The 15428-nt window shown below is 38.2% G+C and overlaps 1 protein-coding gene across 1 annotated transcript; it reads left to right on the plus strand.

The window, feature by feature from the left end:
* The first annotated feature begins 5207 nt into the window (after window positions 1-5207).
* Selenop (selenoprotein P) lies at window positions 5208-15355 on the plus strand. The gene is made up of 5 exons (XM_051182482.1): window positions 5208-5376; window positions 8575-8790; window positions 9861-10073; window positions 12368-12485; window positions 13956-15355. The coding sequence occupies exons 2-5, from the start codon at window positions 8588-8590 to the stop codon at window positions 14550-14552; spliced, it is 1131 nt and encodes a 376-aa protein (XP_051038439.1). The 5' UTR covers window positions 5208-5376; window positions 8575-8587; the 3' UTR covers window positions 14553-15355.
* The last annotated feature ends 73 nt before the right edge of the window (window positions 15356-15428 follow it).

Genomic DNA, 15428 nt, shown 5'->3' on the forward strand with positions numbered 1-15428 from the left:
AAAAATGATCTAGAAGAAGGTTGTTATTGCTTAAACCTTTGTGTCTTTGTGAACTGGATAACATGTAGAAGTTTCTAAGCTTTAAGGGAAATAGGAATGAGTGTCTTTTCGGGGAGATGGTGAATGGTATTGTCAATTCTGCATGATGTTCAGGGAGAACAAAGACAGCATTAACATGAGTGAAAAAGTAAACATGTGCTGGAGCTTCACTGGCAATCAGATAACTCTGTCCCTGACAAGTGTCCAAGATAACATAGTTTTAAGGTGGAGATTAGTAAATGATTTACTTTGTTTGGGGGCTCTCTGGCTTATAGGAAATTTTCTAGTTTCAGAATTCAGACTTTCCAGTCCTTAAGTCTCCTGGAAAATTCACTATTCATTTATCCATTCTTTCAGCAAATATTAAAAATGTGTGTCAAAGTGCTCAATGAGTCCTCACTTCCGTAATCTAGGCCACTCATGGCCTTGAGAGCACCTGTGCCAGGCTCCTACTTCCTGTCTAGGGGAACCTGCATCTGGCCCTTTTCACCTTGCCCTGTTGACTAAGAGACAATACTGTCTACAATCAGTGCCTGTGCATGTGTCTGGACAGACATGGGTTCCACTTCTGATTACAGCTCTCTGCCTTAACCATATGTGGGCACTATGAAGAGATCAACGCTATTGCAGTGGCTACTCGATTCCTTACCCTTGTTTCTAACACGGTAATTGATGTTTGTACTTGAAGAGCTGAGACACTATAGCTTTCGTTTGGGCAACCTTGTTTTTCAATTAAAAGGCTTTTTTTTTTTTTAATTTTTTTTGTCTAACAACATTCTTTTGATGTTTGTTATTCTCTGGCGGTACTCAGCCCCACATGAAACTTGGCACTGTATGAAGTAACTCCCCAACTTCATTTATATTTGATTCATCAAACAGGTTTTAGGTCTGTAAACTTCTGAGCTTGATGGAAATCTCCCTTCAAAGCACAAAATGGGTTTCATCTGAATCTCAAAGGGTCAGTTAGGCCTTATCTAATCTACACTATTGTTCCCAAGCCTTCCGCTGGCCCATAGATTGGATTGCCTTTACTTAAAAACACTTTGTTTTTTCCTAAGTATCCTTCCTGCTAATCTTTCAATATAGATGTCTAAATGCTACTATATTTGGAACCATCCATCTGATAACATTTAGGATAACTTAGTGCTTGCTTGGGCCAGGGATGGATGTCTTTTGGGTTAATAGGCCCTATTCCCAATACTGTAGTGTAAATCTTGTTTCCTTTTACATCCAAGTAGTTTAAGCTATGTCTATATTGGATGTTTATTATTCTCTGGCGGTACCCACAGGAAACTTGGCACTGTATGTAGTAACTCCCCACCCTCATGTATGTTTGATAGTGTCTATATAAGAATAACATTTCTTTACTTCCTACTGTTTAGAACTCTGTGGATTGACTCCACATTATTAGCTGTCTTAGCTAATAACCAGTTTATAAAATCACAATTTATAGTCTATACAGGTCTTTTATCATGGACTCAGATGGTCCAGAGAAATTACTCATATCTTATAAAAAGGCAAGTGTGCTTCTTGAAGACATAGACTAAACATTCACATTCATAAAATGCCTGGGGATAGACTGATGAGACGTGAAGGCACTCGTCCTGATTCTTAGGATAAAGTTAAACTTGATAGTTAGTTATTCGGTGATGTTAATATTGGAGCATGTTTGGGTTGCCAGAGAAACCTGCCAAGAGATTAGAATTGTTCAGAAATACTGAGGTCATCAAGAACAGGCTAGATAGTGGTGTGCTGAGCTCAGGTTTGCTGAGCAATCTGTAGGCAGTTGATAAAAGCAGAGATAAAATGTCTGCTGAACCAGTTTGAGTGTGGTGATCTCTCTTCACCTGTCTCATCCTCTGTCTGGGTTCAGAACTCCTTTATTTGCTTATTATTTATTTTTGAGGCAGGGTCTCACTATGAGGCTGTGGCTCTCCTGGAACTTGCCACATAGACCAAGCTGTCCTTGAACTCATTGAGATCCACTTGCCTCTGCCTTCTGACTGCTGGGATTAAAGACATCTGCCTGTCAGACTTTTTTTTTTTTTTAATTTCCAAGGTTCCTTCCTAGATACAATTATACTTTGGATTGTATTTTTTTTTTCTGCTTATTTGCTTACTCAATTTTGATGTCCTTGAGAACTAAGGCTACAGTTTTTTTTAATTAGTTTTTTAAATCTTCATATCATTACTTAGCATTTTTCCATATAGAGCCAATAAGCATTCATTTGATTTAATGTAATTTGATTTAGTATCTAATCAATGTTTATCTAAACATTCTGCTTTTTAAAAATATTTTTTTGAGATAAGGTTTCTCTGTGTAGTCTTGCCTGTCATGGAACTAATTCTGCAGACCAAGCTGGCCTCAAATTTACAGAGATCCTCCTGCCTCTGCCTCCTGATTGTTAAGACTTGTTAAGACTAAAGGCATGTGTCACCACTGCCAGACTCAAATTCTGCTTTCTTGAGTGTGTTCAATGGTTCCTGTGCTGCCCAGCACCTCCTCTCAAGCATAGGCTTTCTATCAACTCCTTTTGTTGTTTGCACTTGCCTGGGCACACACACTGCTGTACATTTTCCCAGCTGAACACTTGACAGAGATCCTTTTGGGGATAGAGGTATCTGCTAAACCACATGCAATGAAAGGAAGAGAAAGTGAAAAATACTAGCTTTCTTGATAAACTCAGACCACCTGACTGTTTAAGTCAGTCAAGAAAACAAATGACAAGAAACTTAGCTGCTTCAGACAAATACTTTTTCATTAGATTATTTTAAAAAGAGAATAGGCATATGTGCATTATTTATTTATATTTTTTGAAGAAATTATTTTACTTGGGTTCTTATAGGGGTCTGGGACCCAGGTAGGCTGGCTACTTAGTACAAGAAAATAGAATTGGGTCCTCAAATGCCTTCTAATTTCAAATGAAGTTTCTCCATGGGAAGAATAACAGCTGAGACGTGTGTGTTTTCTGTACCCTGTATGACAGTATTTGGCACTTGGCAATCAATAGGGGTTTGTTTGTACAAAATGCATTGACTATGCAACAAGGGCTTACTTGAAAACATTGCTACCAAGGATGACATCATCCATTACTATCATGCTGGCCTCACAGCTGAAGGCATACAGAAAGCTGAGACAAGATCTTAGAAAACACCAAGCAGTAGGATGTCATGTAAAGTGTACTTACCTATGATGCAGTTCATTCTTGAGAGGACTATGGAGAGAGAAGGGAGGTCCTACCTTAGTGTTCCCTCAGTGTGGGGCTTGAATATTGGCTATACATGAAGGGTTAAGGAGCTTTGGCTCAAGGTTAGAGATTTGGTTCTTCTAAGTGTTTTATTTAACAACTTTTATTCATGTTTTGGAACATTTAAGGCCCTGGGGGCTTGAGCTCAAACTTGCTGCAAAAAATCCAGCAGTTGGCTGGGGCCACAAAGTGGTCAAATCATTCTGTGTATTTTACTCAGGACATAGAGTGGGCGGGGGTGGGAGACCTTACACATTCACTGCCCCAACCAATCTTAAGTATGCCGAATTGTGCAGCTACCAGAAAGAACTGTTCTGTTCCCGACATTGTAGGAATCTTCTTTCATTTTTAAATTTCTATACCTTTCCCAAATCCAACCAGTAATTTATTTGTATGATATTTATTTTTGTAAAGATTTCACATTAGAACCTTTAAAACCTCTTTGGGAAGATCAGCACAGTTCACAGCCCTCATTGGACAAGTTTCTTTTTGTAGTGGGTTGTGGGAGGGTAGTAGAGAGACTCACAGATGCTCAAAGGCATAGAATCACCCCTAAATTAATATCTCTGTCAAGTCCCTCAAGATTCAGGGAACATCTTCCAAGGTGCAGAAAGTTTGTAATAGCCAGAGCCAGGGAGGACTGCTGTGAATTATTGTCTTTTGGACACCATATGGCCATTGTTTTCAGGAATGCCCAATGACTGTTGTTACCTACACAAAATCAAGGCAGTTAACACTTCCTTCTGTAAGGAAGAAGGCTCAGGAAACTCCCATCCTGGCTGAGGAGCTACTGGTAGCTGATAACTACCAGTTTTTCTTCAAGGGTATGGCTTTTAGTAGGTTGCTAATACTCCAATGGATAGCCCCACATCTGTACAGGTATCAACACCATTAACTGGACTCAGTAGGTTGAAACTGAAACAAAACCAACCAACCAACCAAGATACCACATGAAGCTGGGAGGGAGGGGTAGACTGGATCAAAACATATTGTATACATGCACGGAATTCTTAAGATAAATAAAAAATATAACACATATAACCCTAAAGCAACAGTTAAAAAGATTCTGTTGGGCTTTATAGGTCTGCTTTTGAGTAGGACTACTATTACCAGTGGTTTGGGCCCATGGAAGTGGCTCAGAGGGTAAGAGCTGTAGCCAAGAAAGACTGGCCTGAATTTGATTCCTGGAACTCACATAAAGAAGAACCTATTTAAAGCAGAAGCCACTGAAAGAGAAAGGAGAGAAGCAGTGCCACAGAATTATCTTCTGAGCTACATGTTGGCACTGTGGCATGTGTTCACTGCCTGTGTGTCGTTCCCAGTCCCCCTCCCTCTTCATTGTGTCTTCAGTGTGTGTCTGTGTAAGTGACAGAGACACAGAGAGACAGAGAGACAGAGAGAACGAGAATAACTACAGTTTTTAAAAATGTATTTAAATGAGGCCTGGTTTCCTTTCAGATTAGAGACTACTTTCTTCTTCCATCATATTATGGAAAAACAAAAGAGCAGAGGCCCCATGAGATTGCAAGCCAGTTGAACACAGCCCAGCAGTGGACACAGTTCTGCAACCGCAGGTGGCTTCTCTAAAGAAGCTTATAATGTGGGTTTTAGGCTTGAACTTCCTTAATCGAAAGGAAAAAGGAAGAAAAGAAATGTTTTTTTCCTTCTTTTAAAACAGCTGCGTAACTTGCTGGCTAAGCAAAATGTTTTTCTCTATTGTAGCTTGGAAAGGAGCCACTTGGACCTCTCTCCCCTTAGCCCTTCCTCCCACCCTGGATTGTACCATTAAATCTGAGATAATGGGGTGATTTAAGCAGAAATTAAGTTAGCACTTGTCAAAACCCATCAGACCCTCTGCTTGCATGGCCTCGCCTGTTTGTTTCTCCCAACTGTGGCAATCAGAATCTATTCAGGGGCTTGCTGTGCTTGCAAGGTTGCTGCAAGAGGGAGCAATGAACTTTGGACTGCACCTCACAGGGTGAAGTAAACAACGGGCCTATATATATGTCAGTGTCAGTCCAGCTTTGTGGAGAGAGCTGCCCTGCCAGAGCAAAGAGAGAGAGGAAGCAAACTAGTCCGAAGGGGTTGCGTAAGTAGGACTTGATTCTTTTAGAGTTTGGGAAATGTTTTCTGAGACTGATAAAATATCCCCCCCCCCCTTTACAATAGGCTTAGTATAAAGATTAGTGAAAGACATAAAAATATTTTTAAAAATGAAGAAGAATTTGGGTGTGGTAGGTGAATTGTCTGGGGATCGCAGTTAGTTTTTTTTTTTTTTTTCTTTAACTGTGCTGTGATCAGGGGAAGCTGGGGAGTAGAAGGCAGCTGTGCGATTTCTCTCTGCAGGAGATTGTGGTGTTCCCTGGGCACTATTATCTGATTGAATTCCCGTGTTTCCCACTGAAGGATAGAGTCAGTACAAACAAGGGGAAAAGCTCACGGATTTCAAGGGCAGAGATGAAAATATTCCCCTCCTACAATACTGTAGAGATGTCCCAGGAAATCGTGAGCAGCCTCAGAATAACGATCAGGGAGGGAGCAGGTTCCAAGGTTCCATCCCCGGTGCAGAAATGGTCACTTTTAGAGGAGGTCCAGCTGTGCCACAGGTGGTCCATGGGTGGTTTCTGAGTTAAGTAGAGAATTGAAGCCCTTAGGTGGGTGAGGGGTTTTAAAGTACAGATCGAAGTTCAGAGGGAGGGGCTATGTGACAAAGAGTAAACATTCCTTTTAGTGGAAGTATAATCAAATGCATTTCTGTATGGGAACAAGAGTGAAAGACTCAAAAGATTATAACTACTATCCAGTTGTTACTGTATCTAAGTGTATTTACCCTCATTCTTTTTATATAGTTTCTGACAGTTAAAATTAAAATGCAAAGTTTATCCTACAAAACAACTTTAAGCAACATGGAACAGTCTATTGATTATAATGACAGGGAAATCTGCAATTGGAAATGCATCCTCTTTAGTTTCTCCTTTGCCACTAGATCATTCTTTTCACTAAAAATATAGGTGAGGGAAATAGTTTTCTCATTTATGTTAGCCATTTGAAAACTTCTATTTCATGGCAGAGTATTACGCACCATCTTCATAATGAAAATTCTGTAACAACTGAATTTAGTTTAGTTTTTTTGAGATGTGTGTGTTAGACATTGGACCCAGAGCCTCACATGAATTTAGTTTCGGAAATATGTACAAGCTAGACTTCCTATTAAGAAATTGCACAGCTTGTCAGGACATTCATTTTGCTGTCCCAAGCGTATGGAAAACTGGCTGCTATAGTTATTGCAAGGTGATGTGTTTAAAAAATATCAATGTACCTGAGAGATCCTACTTTGCACTGAGCAGAACCAATTTGAATCTATTCTTGTACATTATTGCAAGTGTGGTCATAGACAAGCTGCAAAAAGGGTAATAGTATCATTCTTCTGAGGCACAACTGACATATATAAATGTGATTAGCACTTTTTGGGGGGCTTTATAGTTCTAGCAAAACCCAGTAACTGACCAATGTAAGAATAATTTCGTTATTACTATAAATACTACCCTATAGGCACCTCGTCAATTAATATCAGAATTATAGATGTGTTAGTACAAATAGCTGAGATAGAATTAAAGCGCATGTTTTTTTCTCTGTCTTTTTTTTTTTTTTTTTTTTTTTTTTTTTTTTTTTTTGGACAGGCCTTACAGATCTTAGCTGGCCTGGAACTTGCTATTTGTAGACCTAGTTGACCTTGAACACACAGAGATTCATTTGCCTCCGCCTCCTGAGAGCGGACAATGAAGATGTGTACACTACACCCAGCTCTCCCTCCTTTCATTCTATCTTTTTTTGTCTGTTTTTTCAAGACAGGGTATCATATGTAGCCCAGGCTGTCTTGGAACTGACTACATAAACTGGGCTGATCTGGAACTCATAGAGATCTGCCTAACTCTGCTTCCTGAATGCTGGGATTAAAGGCCTGTTGCCCTTTACCCACGGCTCCCTTCTTTGTTTAGTGAGGCTCTTAAGTCAGATTTTTCTTGGAGAGGGCAGTCTCAGTATATACCTAAGACTGGCCTCTAACATGAGATTCTTCCGCCTCAGCTTCCCAAATTCAGGTGTGCTACTGTAACCAGCTAAATTTGTATTTGGGAGCATTAACTACCGTGAGAAATAAACATTCACACTCTATGCCAGAAAGGCCAGGAATTTACCCCGTAGTCATACTATTCTTGAATTCAGAGGTACCCTTTTGCCTCAGTGTTTTAGGTGTTGCCTTTTATAGGCGTAGGTCACCACGCCTGACTTCTTTTTTTTGTCAATGTGACTGAGTTAGCTGTGTGGGTTTTTGCACACTTTCATCACGTCTCTAAATTTACCTTAAAAATCTCTGAGAGAGGAGGCCCTAGCTTGTGGGCTATTTCTGTGCAGGTACTTAATGTTTTAACTTTCCTGGGTGACAGGGCATTTTTTCCTCTGAAATGTCCTTTCTAGTTGCTAGAGCTTCATGAGGCAGGAGTAACAACAGCAATGAGTCTGAGGTGGAGCAAGTGCAAGGACTTGTAAAGTTTCTCCTTGCTAAGAGTTCTCTATCATGAGTATAGTGATGACATCGAAGCAGGTAGTCTTCAAATCTTATAGTATTATATAACTAGACATGAAACACTAACAAGCCACAAATATTGATTGTACCCAAGATGCTTATAAATGTGGAAAGTTTGAACTTGAAGCCATAATTTATTCTTTGCCTTTTGCCCAGCATTTTACAGGAAGATTTCATGCAAGGAGAGCTAAGGGCCATCATAAGCCACATTCCTGTTGGTACCCAGTCTCCATTGCTATGTTCTTTCTTCCTCATTTCTTTCTGTACTGGCTCATAACAGTTTTGTGCAGAATTCCCTTCTAACATTTACTAGATCCACAGAGGACAGAGAGCAGTCAGAACTTAGTGCATCTCAGATGAAAGTCAGGATGTGTTTGCAGAATGTATATGCCTATACACTGCAATTGGAAGGTGTTTCTGAATGTGTGTCTTCTCCTAGAGAAGTGCCTGGCTTGTTGTGGTATTGTGCTACAGATAGCTAGCTGATTGATTCATCATTTCTCTTCCTTTTATCTGGTACTTTCCCCTTTACAGAAAGATTTAGTGGAAGGAGGCTCATGGCAATGGTACACTGAGCACAACAAAATCGAGACAGGAATCCATAGGCTAAGTTTTAATAAGTAGGACTGTACCTACTGTGTTTAAAGAAATCCATAGCAATGGCGATGAAGCTATCTATAAAGTTCATTTTCTGTTTTATAGGTCAACCTTGGTAATGTGGAGAAGCCTAGGGCTTGCCCTGGCTCTCTGTCTCTTCTCCTATGGAGGGACAGAGAGCCAAGGCCATAGCCCTGCTTGTAAGCAACCTCCAGCCTGGAACATAGGTGATCAAAATCCAATGCTAAATTCTGAGGGCACAGTTACCGTGGTTGCTCTTCTTCAAGCCAGCTGATACCTGTGCCTTCTGCAGGCATCCAGGTAAGTGGTCTTTTAAGGTTTAGGATATCTTTAGGGAAAGGCTATTAAATACAAACAAATGCATATAAAATGCAGTAACATAGAAATAATATAATTGTTGAATAATGTTTTTGGAGAAAAGTATGTTTGTTTAACACAAATTTGATGAAAAGACCAGGAGGAAATATGAATATGTAACACACACACACACACACACACACACACACACACACACACACACGGATAAATACAATACTACCAAAATGTTTACTATGGCATTCCTGGCTTTGAACATGTTTTCCTTTTTGTGTTTCTACATTTTGTAACTTCTCAATATAGTTTAACCCATGTAAAATTCAGTCCTATTAGTAGAGCAAATACTTCAATATAAGAAGCAGAGGAAGGGTTGAAATGATGGCCCAAGCAGTTAAGAGCAAGGGCTGCTCTTCCAAAGAACCCAGGTTCAATTCCCAGCACCCACATGGCAGTTCAAAACTGTTTCAGGGAATCTGACACCCTCATACAGACATATATGCAGGCAAAACTCTGAGGCACATTAAATAAATAAACATTTAAGCACGTTATTTAAAAAAGAAGCAGAGAAAGGTTACCAGCACAGGCACTAAACACTAGGATTGTAACAGAAGGTCTTATTATTTCACAATCATAAATAAAAAATATTGGTTGAGTCATCCACCAAATATTAATTACATAACATTCTGTGTATCTGCAAGGTGAATTTAAATATATTCTAATTTGGAGCTCATGTTCATGCAAGTGTTTAGCATGAAGTGTCAAGCCACGCAGTGGTCATGCACATCTTTAATCCCAGAACTTGAGAGGCAGAGGCAGACAGATGTCAGTGAGTTCGAGGCCAGCCTGGTCAGTGAGTTCCAGGACAGTTAGGGTTACACGGGGAAAAAAAAAAAAATTAAAAAGTTTCAAGTTTTAAATAAAGGGGAAACGTTCAGTCTTACAACACAAAGAAAAATTAGTCAGTTAAAATAGTAAGAGCTTCACAGAAAATAGAGTGTAGGAAACAGAGCAAATAAACTAAATGCCATCTTTCCTTTTGTGTTTTTCCCCCTTAGATTGGAAGACCTGCGGCTAAAACTAGAGAACCAAGGATACTTTAATATCTCTTACATTGTTGTTAACCATCAAGGATCTCCTTCTCAATTAAAGCACACACATCTTAAAAATCAGGTGTCAGACCAGATTGCTGTTTACCGACAAGAAGAACACCAAACAGATGTCTGGACTCTCCTAAATGGAAACAAAGATGACTTCCTCATATATGACAGGTAGGACTCCTACTAATTATTTATTTCCTTCTATCATTCACAGTAGGGGTTGTCGCCCTGAATGCCACAGTGGAAACACTTCCGGTTTTGATCATCTGACAGACACTGCTCTGCTGTTTTTTTTCCACAGCTTTCTTCTCCCCCCCCCCACCTCCTCCTCTCATTCTTCTTCCTTAGTTCTTCCTGTTTACATGTTCATATTATTCAGGGTGATTTAGTTTTCCTTCTTTTCACGCTGAACATTCTGCAAAATGACCTCATCTCTTCTCTGACCACAATACCACATACTGAACTAAAGTAAGAACAAAGTTCAAATACAGTAATTGAACACCAAGCCCAGAAATCTCTTATAGTCACAAACATTTTAAATTTAATGATTCAAAGAGGGATCAATTACATTCTTTTAAAACCTGTTTCTTAAACTTTGAGCACACTCTCCTCAGAGTGAGAGAGGCTGGCACTAGAGGATGCAGTCCAACAATACTACCTTCTGCCTTCAGCCCCCTACCCAGTGTCAACTATGTTGTGTTGCATGACATCACATACATGATTAAGTGTGAAGGCAATGCTGCCATCTGCCCTTCAGAAAACTGTAACTGTAACAGACAGTTACACCAGTCTAGTCTAGTCTTCACCAAATCCTAAGTCTTGCATTTATGTATGTTGCCTTCATAATCAGCCCCTTAAGTGACTTTCTTGTTATTTCTCCTCTAGATTTTTACAACTTTTTCATGTGTTTATTTCCTGATTTGTATTTAGTAGTAAAAGACTTAAAATAAGGCAGTTGTCTTTGTTTTATGTCAAGTACTCAGTTTCAAATTAAGTTGTTGAAGGTTTGATAGGTGTGTGTGTGTGTGTGTGTGTGTGTGTGTGTTTGTGTGTGTTTGTGTGTGTGTCGAGACAGGGTTTTTCTGTATTGCTTTGGAGACTGTCCTGAAACTTGCTCTGTAGACCAGACGGGCCTTGAACTCACAGAGATCCTCCTGCTTCTGTTTCCCTAGTGCTGGGATTAAAGGCAAGGCATGTGCCCAAAGCTGGGCTGGTTTTTATATTTTTGAAATGAGCTTTTTAGTTAAATGTAAATCCACCATTCCAATAGGTAGTTACAGAAAATGGACTATACATTTCCCCTTTGTTAAATAAATTAAAGAATCCATTTGCATAACAGATATAATTCTAAATACTATGCAAATTAATAATCATATGTTGGAGACCATACCTGTATATGTCTAAGTTAATTTATACTTTTATGGCTATATGCTTGCAATTCTTAACTTGGAAATTGTTTTCAGCATGATTGAACAGTATAAATTTATTTTGGAATCTGTGATCAAATTAAAATATTCATACTTTGAGAGAACTTGAATGCATTTGTTGTCATCTGTAAACATTCTGAGTTGATGCATGCTTTCTTTTGTCTCTGCCTGGGCTGGGTCCTCACTATGTCTCACATTAAATATCATTTTAGCTTTACACTTTGTTCTTCCAGGTATCTAAACTTTTCATTTGGTCAATTATAGAGTATAAATATAATGCTGTATATTTTGGGTAAAAATGTCAGTAAAAATAAACATTTCAACCTGATCATTTTAGAGGATAGATAATTTAGAGAATAGATAATTTGATAGTTATAATTCTAGTTATTTTATTGTGTTGAATTTTTTTTTATGTTAGATATGTTTCTTGGGATAAATGAGCTAGTTAACCCATAATTATGCCGGTACTTGTGACATTCAGTAGACAGGAGAAACTAATGAGTTTTAGGCTAGCTTAGATGTTACAGTGTGTTCAAGGCTAATTTGAATCACATTGAAAATCCATCTCAGGAAATCAGGGGTTGGGGATGTAGCTCACTAGCAGAGCACTTACATGGGATATATAAGGCTTGGGTTTGTTTCCTACACCTACAAATTAATAAAGTAGATACTGGCCAAAACTTCGACATTGTTTTTGTTATGCAGTGATTTCTGGTTCTGTGAAATTTGTCTTGTCCAAGTAATTATAAGAAGCTCCCATGGTTAGTCTTTGGCAGAATAGATGCAAATTAAAAAAGTATTGGACTGAATCACAATCTTTACACTGTTTTCAAACTATTTTATGGCATCTGTAACATTTTAAAATACTAAAATTAGACTCAGTACTCTTGCTATAACTTGACCTGGTATATTAACCTGGCCTGGGAACTCAATTATAGACCCCTCTCAAGGAAATTTACTAAGAGAATGGAAGAGGCTCTAGCCTGAGTAGGGTCACAGGGCAGAGAGTACAGTAGTAACATCGTATTTGCCTTTTAGATGTGGCCGTCTTGTGTATCACCTTGGCTTGCCTTATTCCTTCCTCACGTTCCCGTATGTTGAAGAAGCCATTAAGATCGCTTACTGTGAGAAGAAGTGTGGAAATTGCTCTTTCACGGTTGGTATTTTCTCAATTGTTTTTACCGGGGAATAAGGAGAAAACATAACAAAAATCTATCTAAATATCTAAATAAGTGGTTCATCATCAATTAGATAAGAAAATCTTAAACATACACTTTTTGCTAGACTCATATTTATTTGCAAGACTCATATTGCTGCTTTATCTGTAAAAGCTTTAAGAACAAACAAGAAAACAAATTATGGGTTGAGAGATGGCTCAGGGGTTAAGAACACTGAACAGAGGACCTTGATCAATCCTCAGCACCAACATCACAGCTAAGAGCCATTCTAATTCCGGTTCCAGGGGATACAGTACCGGGCACAGATGCAGTGTATTCAATACATGCAGGCAAGTCACGTATACACAGAGCAAACATAACTACATATTTAAAATAATAAAATCAATGTAGATCACTATGTCACTTAATAATGAACATTATTGCATGAATATGAGTGCTCCAAGAATTAGCCAACATATAAAATATTATGACTGAGGTAACCTAGGCATGCTGAGAGCATAGTAATAGTCAAGCTCCTCAACTATATTACCTGTTAGGGAACTGATACTAGATACCTACTTAATTTGTCAAGTTCCCAGGACTACCATATTTGCTAAAAAGCTATCCTCTTCAATCTGTAAGTTGAATTATTGCACTTACTTGAAAAAGAAATGTATTCTATTCATTACTGGTATCTCCTAAGAGCCATGAAAATATTTATTCTTGTTATGAGAAGTACTACTTTTAATCATTTTTATAAAAATTGTTTAATATTGACTAAAGTTGTTCTCTAACACTTAAGATAATTTTAAACAATGTTTTCCTAATAGGGAAGACTGCCAAAACTTAAATTCAGGTTTGCAAATGTTCTGAAATTATTTAGTAGTTACATTTTCTTTCTCCTGATCTACAGGAAGTTTCCTCAACTTTCAACAAGTCATTTAATCAATTCACTTTATTGACAGGCCATTTTAATTATACCACTTTTACATTTTAATATTCATAAAATCTGTGACTTAGTTACAGATTTTAAAGATAAGACTGGTTTGCAAATAAAGCTCTTAAATTTGAACTGACATGAATTACTTAATGCCATTGAAATTTTATTTTTCATATTTTGGGATTACTTCTGGTTTTGCATTTGTGTAAATGCCTGCTATACATGTAGCTCTACTGATAGCAGAATTCCATATTTGACTGACTGACTTCACTACAATCTAAATTTTTTCAGACAATTTACTTAGTTTTGATTTTGCAGAGAGAAATACAGTAGTTTGGCTTCTTTAAACTTTTATTAAAAAATGAAGACACTGAAACCAAGACCAAGCTCTTTTTCATTAATATACTAGTCAACTGTATCCCAATTAATTTGTTGGAATAACATACATATTGTCTCTACAAGTAATTTTTTCGTGTGTTCATGGTAAATCGATGAGATTGTTAATAAGTGATTTGTAAATTTGTTTCAGAGTCTTGAAGATGAAGACTTCTGTAAAAATGTGTCCTCAGCTACTGTGGGCAAAACAGCAGAGCCCTCTGAGGCACATCACCACCACAAGCACCATCACAAACACGGGCACGGGTCTCTTGGGAGCGGGGAGCTTTCAGAGAATCAGCAGCCAGGAGCAGCAGATGTTGAAGCTCCTCTCCCTCCTTCAGGCTTACATCACCACCATAAGAACAAGGGCAAGCACGGGCAGGGACACTTAGAGAGCTGAGATATGCAGGCAAGTGAAGGTCTACAGCTTTCACTTGCCCAAAGGAAGCTTTGTCGAAAGGGATGCATAAATCAGCTTCTGTGTAAGTTGTCTACGGAGTCCGGGACAACTACCAGTAGCTGCTGCTGCCACTGTCGCCATCTCATATTTGAGAAGTCAGGGTCTGCAATCACTTGACAGTGCGCTGAAAACCTCCCATCTTTATGTAGCTGACAGGGGCTTTTTGCGGAGGAGAAAGTCATTGAATCTTGTCAGTGTCGATCACCTCCAGCTGCCTGACAGAGTCAGCCAATAAACCCCACAGGAGCCAGCCCCAATTGAAGCTGAAATAATAGGACCAAAAAGTGAAAATGACGTTCAAACTAAATATTTAAAATAAGAAGTATACTCCCTAAGTCGGTATTATAAAGACATAATTTCATTTCTAGAAATTTTATAATCCATTTAATTAATTGGTGAATTAAAGTAGGAATTGGATTTGTGCAAACATGGAAAAAGCTACCATACTGGATTCTAAATTTAAATTTTTATCCCCAGAAAGTTTGACCCAAACCAGATTTGTATTACGGGGTAACTAAAAAGTGATTGCAGCTTTTGGTTAATATGTCTTTCTTCTTCTTTTTCCAGTGTTCTATTTACATTGATGAGAACAGAAACATAAACTATGACCTAGGGGTTTCTGTTGGATACCTCGTAATTTAGAATGGGGAAAGAACAACAAAGACATATTTTTCCAGTTTTTTATTTTTTCTTTCCTTAAACTCTCAAAACAATAGGAACTTTTATTTTTTAATCTTAAATTTTTAACCAATTAAATCTTGAACAGACTGTATTTTAAATATCTTTTTTATATCTAAGATAACAACCATCTTTACTTTCACTATATACATCTGTGTTTCTTGTTTCCTTCATCTTGCGCTGTATCGTTCTGAATTGTGAGTGACTGTCTTGAAAGATGTAACGGAAGAAAAGTATGTTGTTAATCTGCATATTGCTTAAGACAGTATTTCCATAATCAATGATGGTTCAATAGAGAAACTCAGCCCTATGAACCTGAACTCTTTTATGGCTAATACCATTAAGCAAAAATGGAGTAGAAAACTGGCCACAGTACAGACTTATCTAAATAAATGCAATTTAAAAAAGCTCAACAGTATGCATCTTTATTATTTAGCATGTTCACAACTGAAAACAGAAGTGAATTTTTAATGCCTTTAAAGAAAT

This window comes from Phodopus roborovskii, unplaced genomic scaffold, assembly GCF_943737965.1.
Source record: "Phodopus roborovskii unplaced genomic scaffold, PHOROB, whole genome shotgun sequence".
Classification (NCBI taxonomy): Eukaryota; Metazoa; Chordata; class Mammalia; order Rodentia; family Cricetidae; genus Phodopus; species Phodopus roborovskii.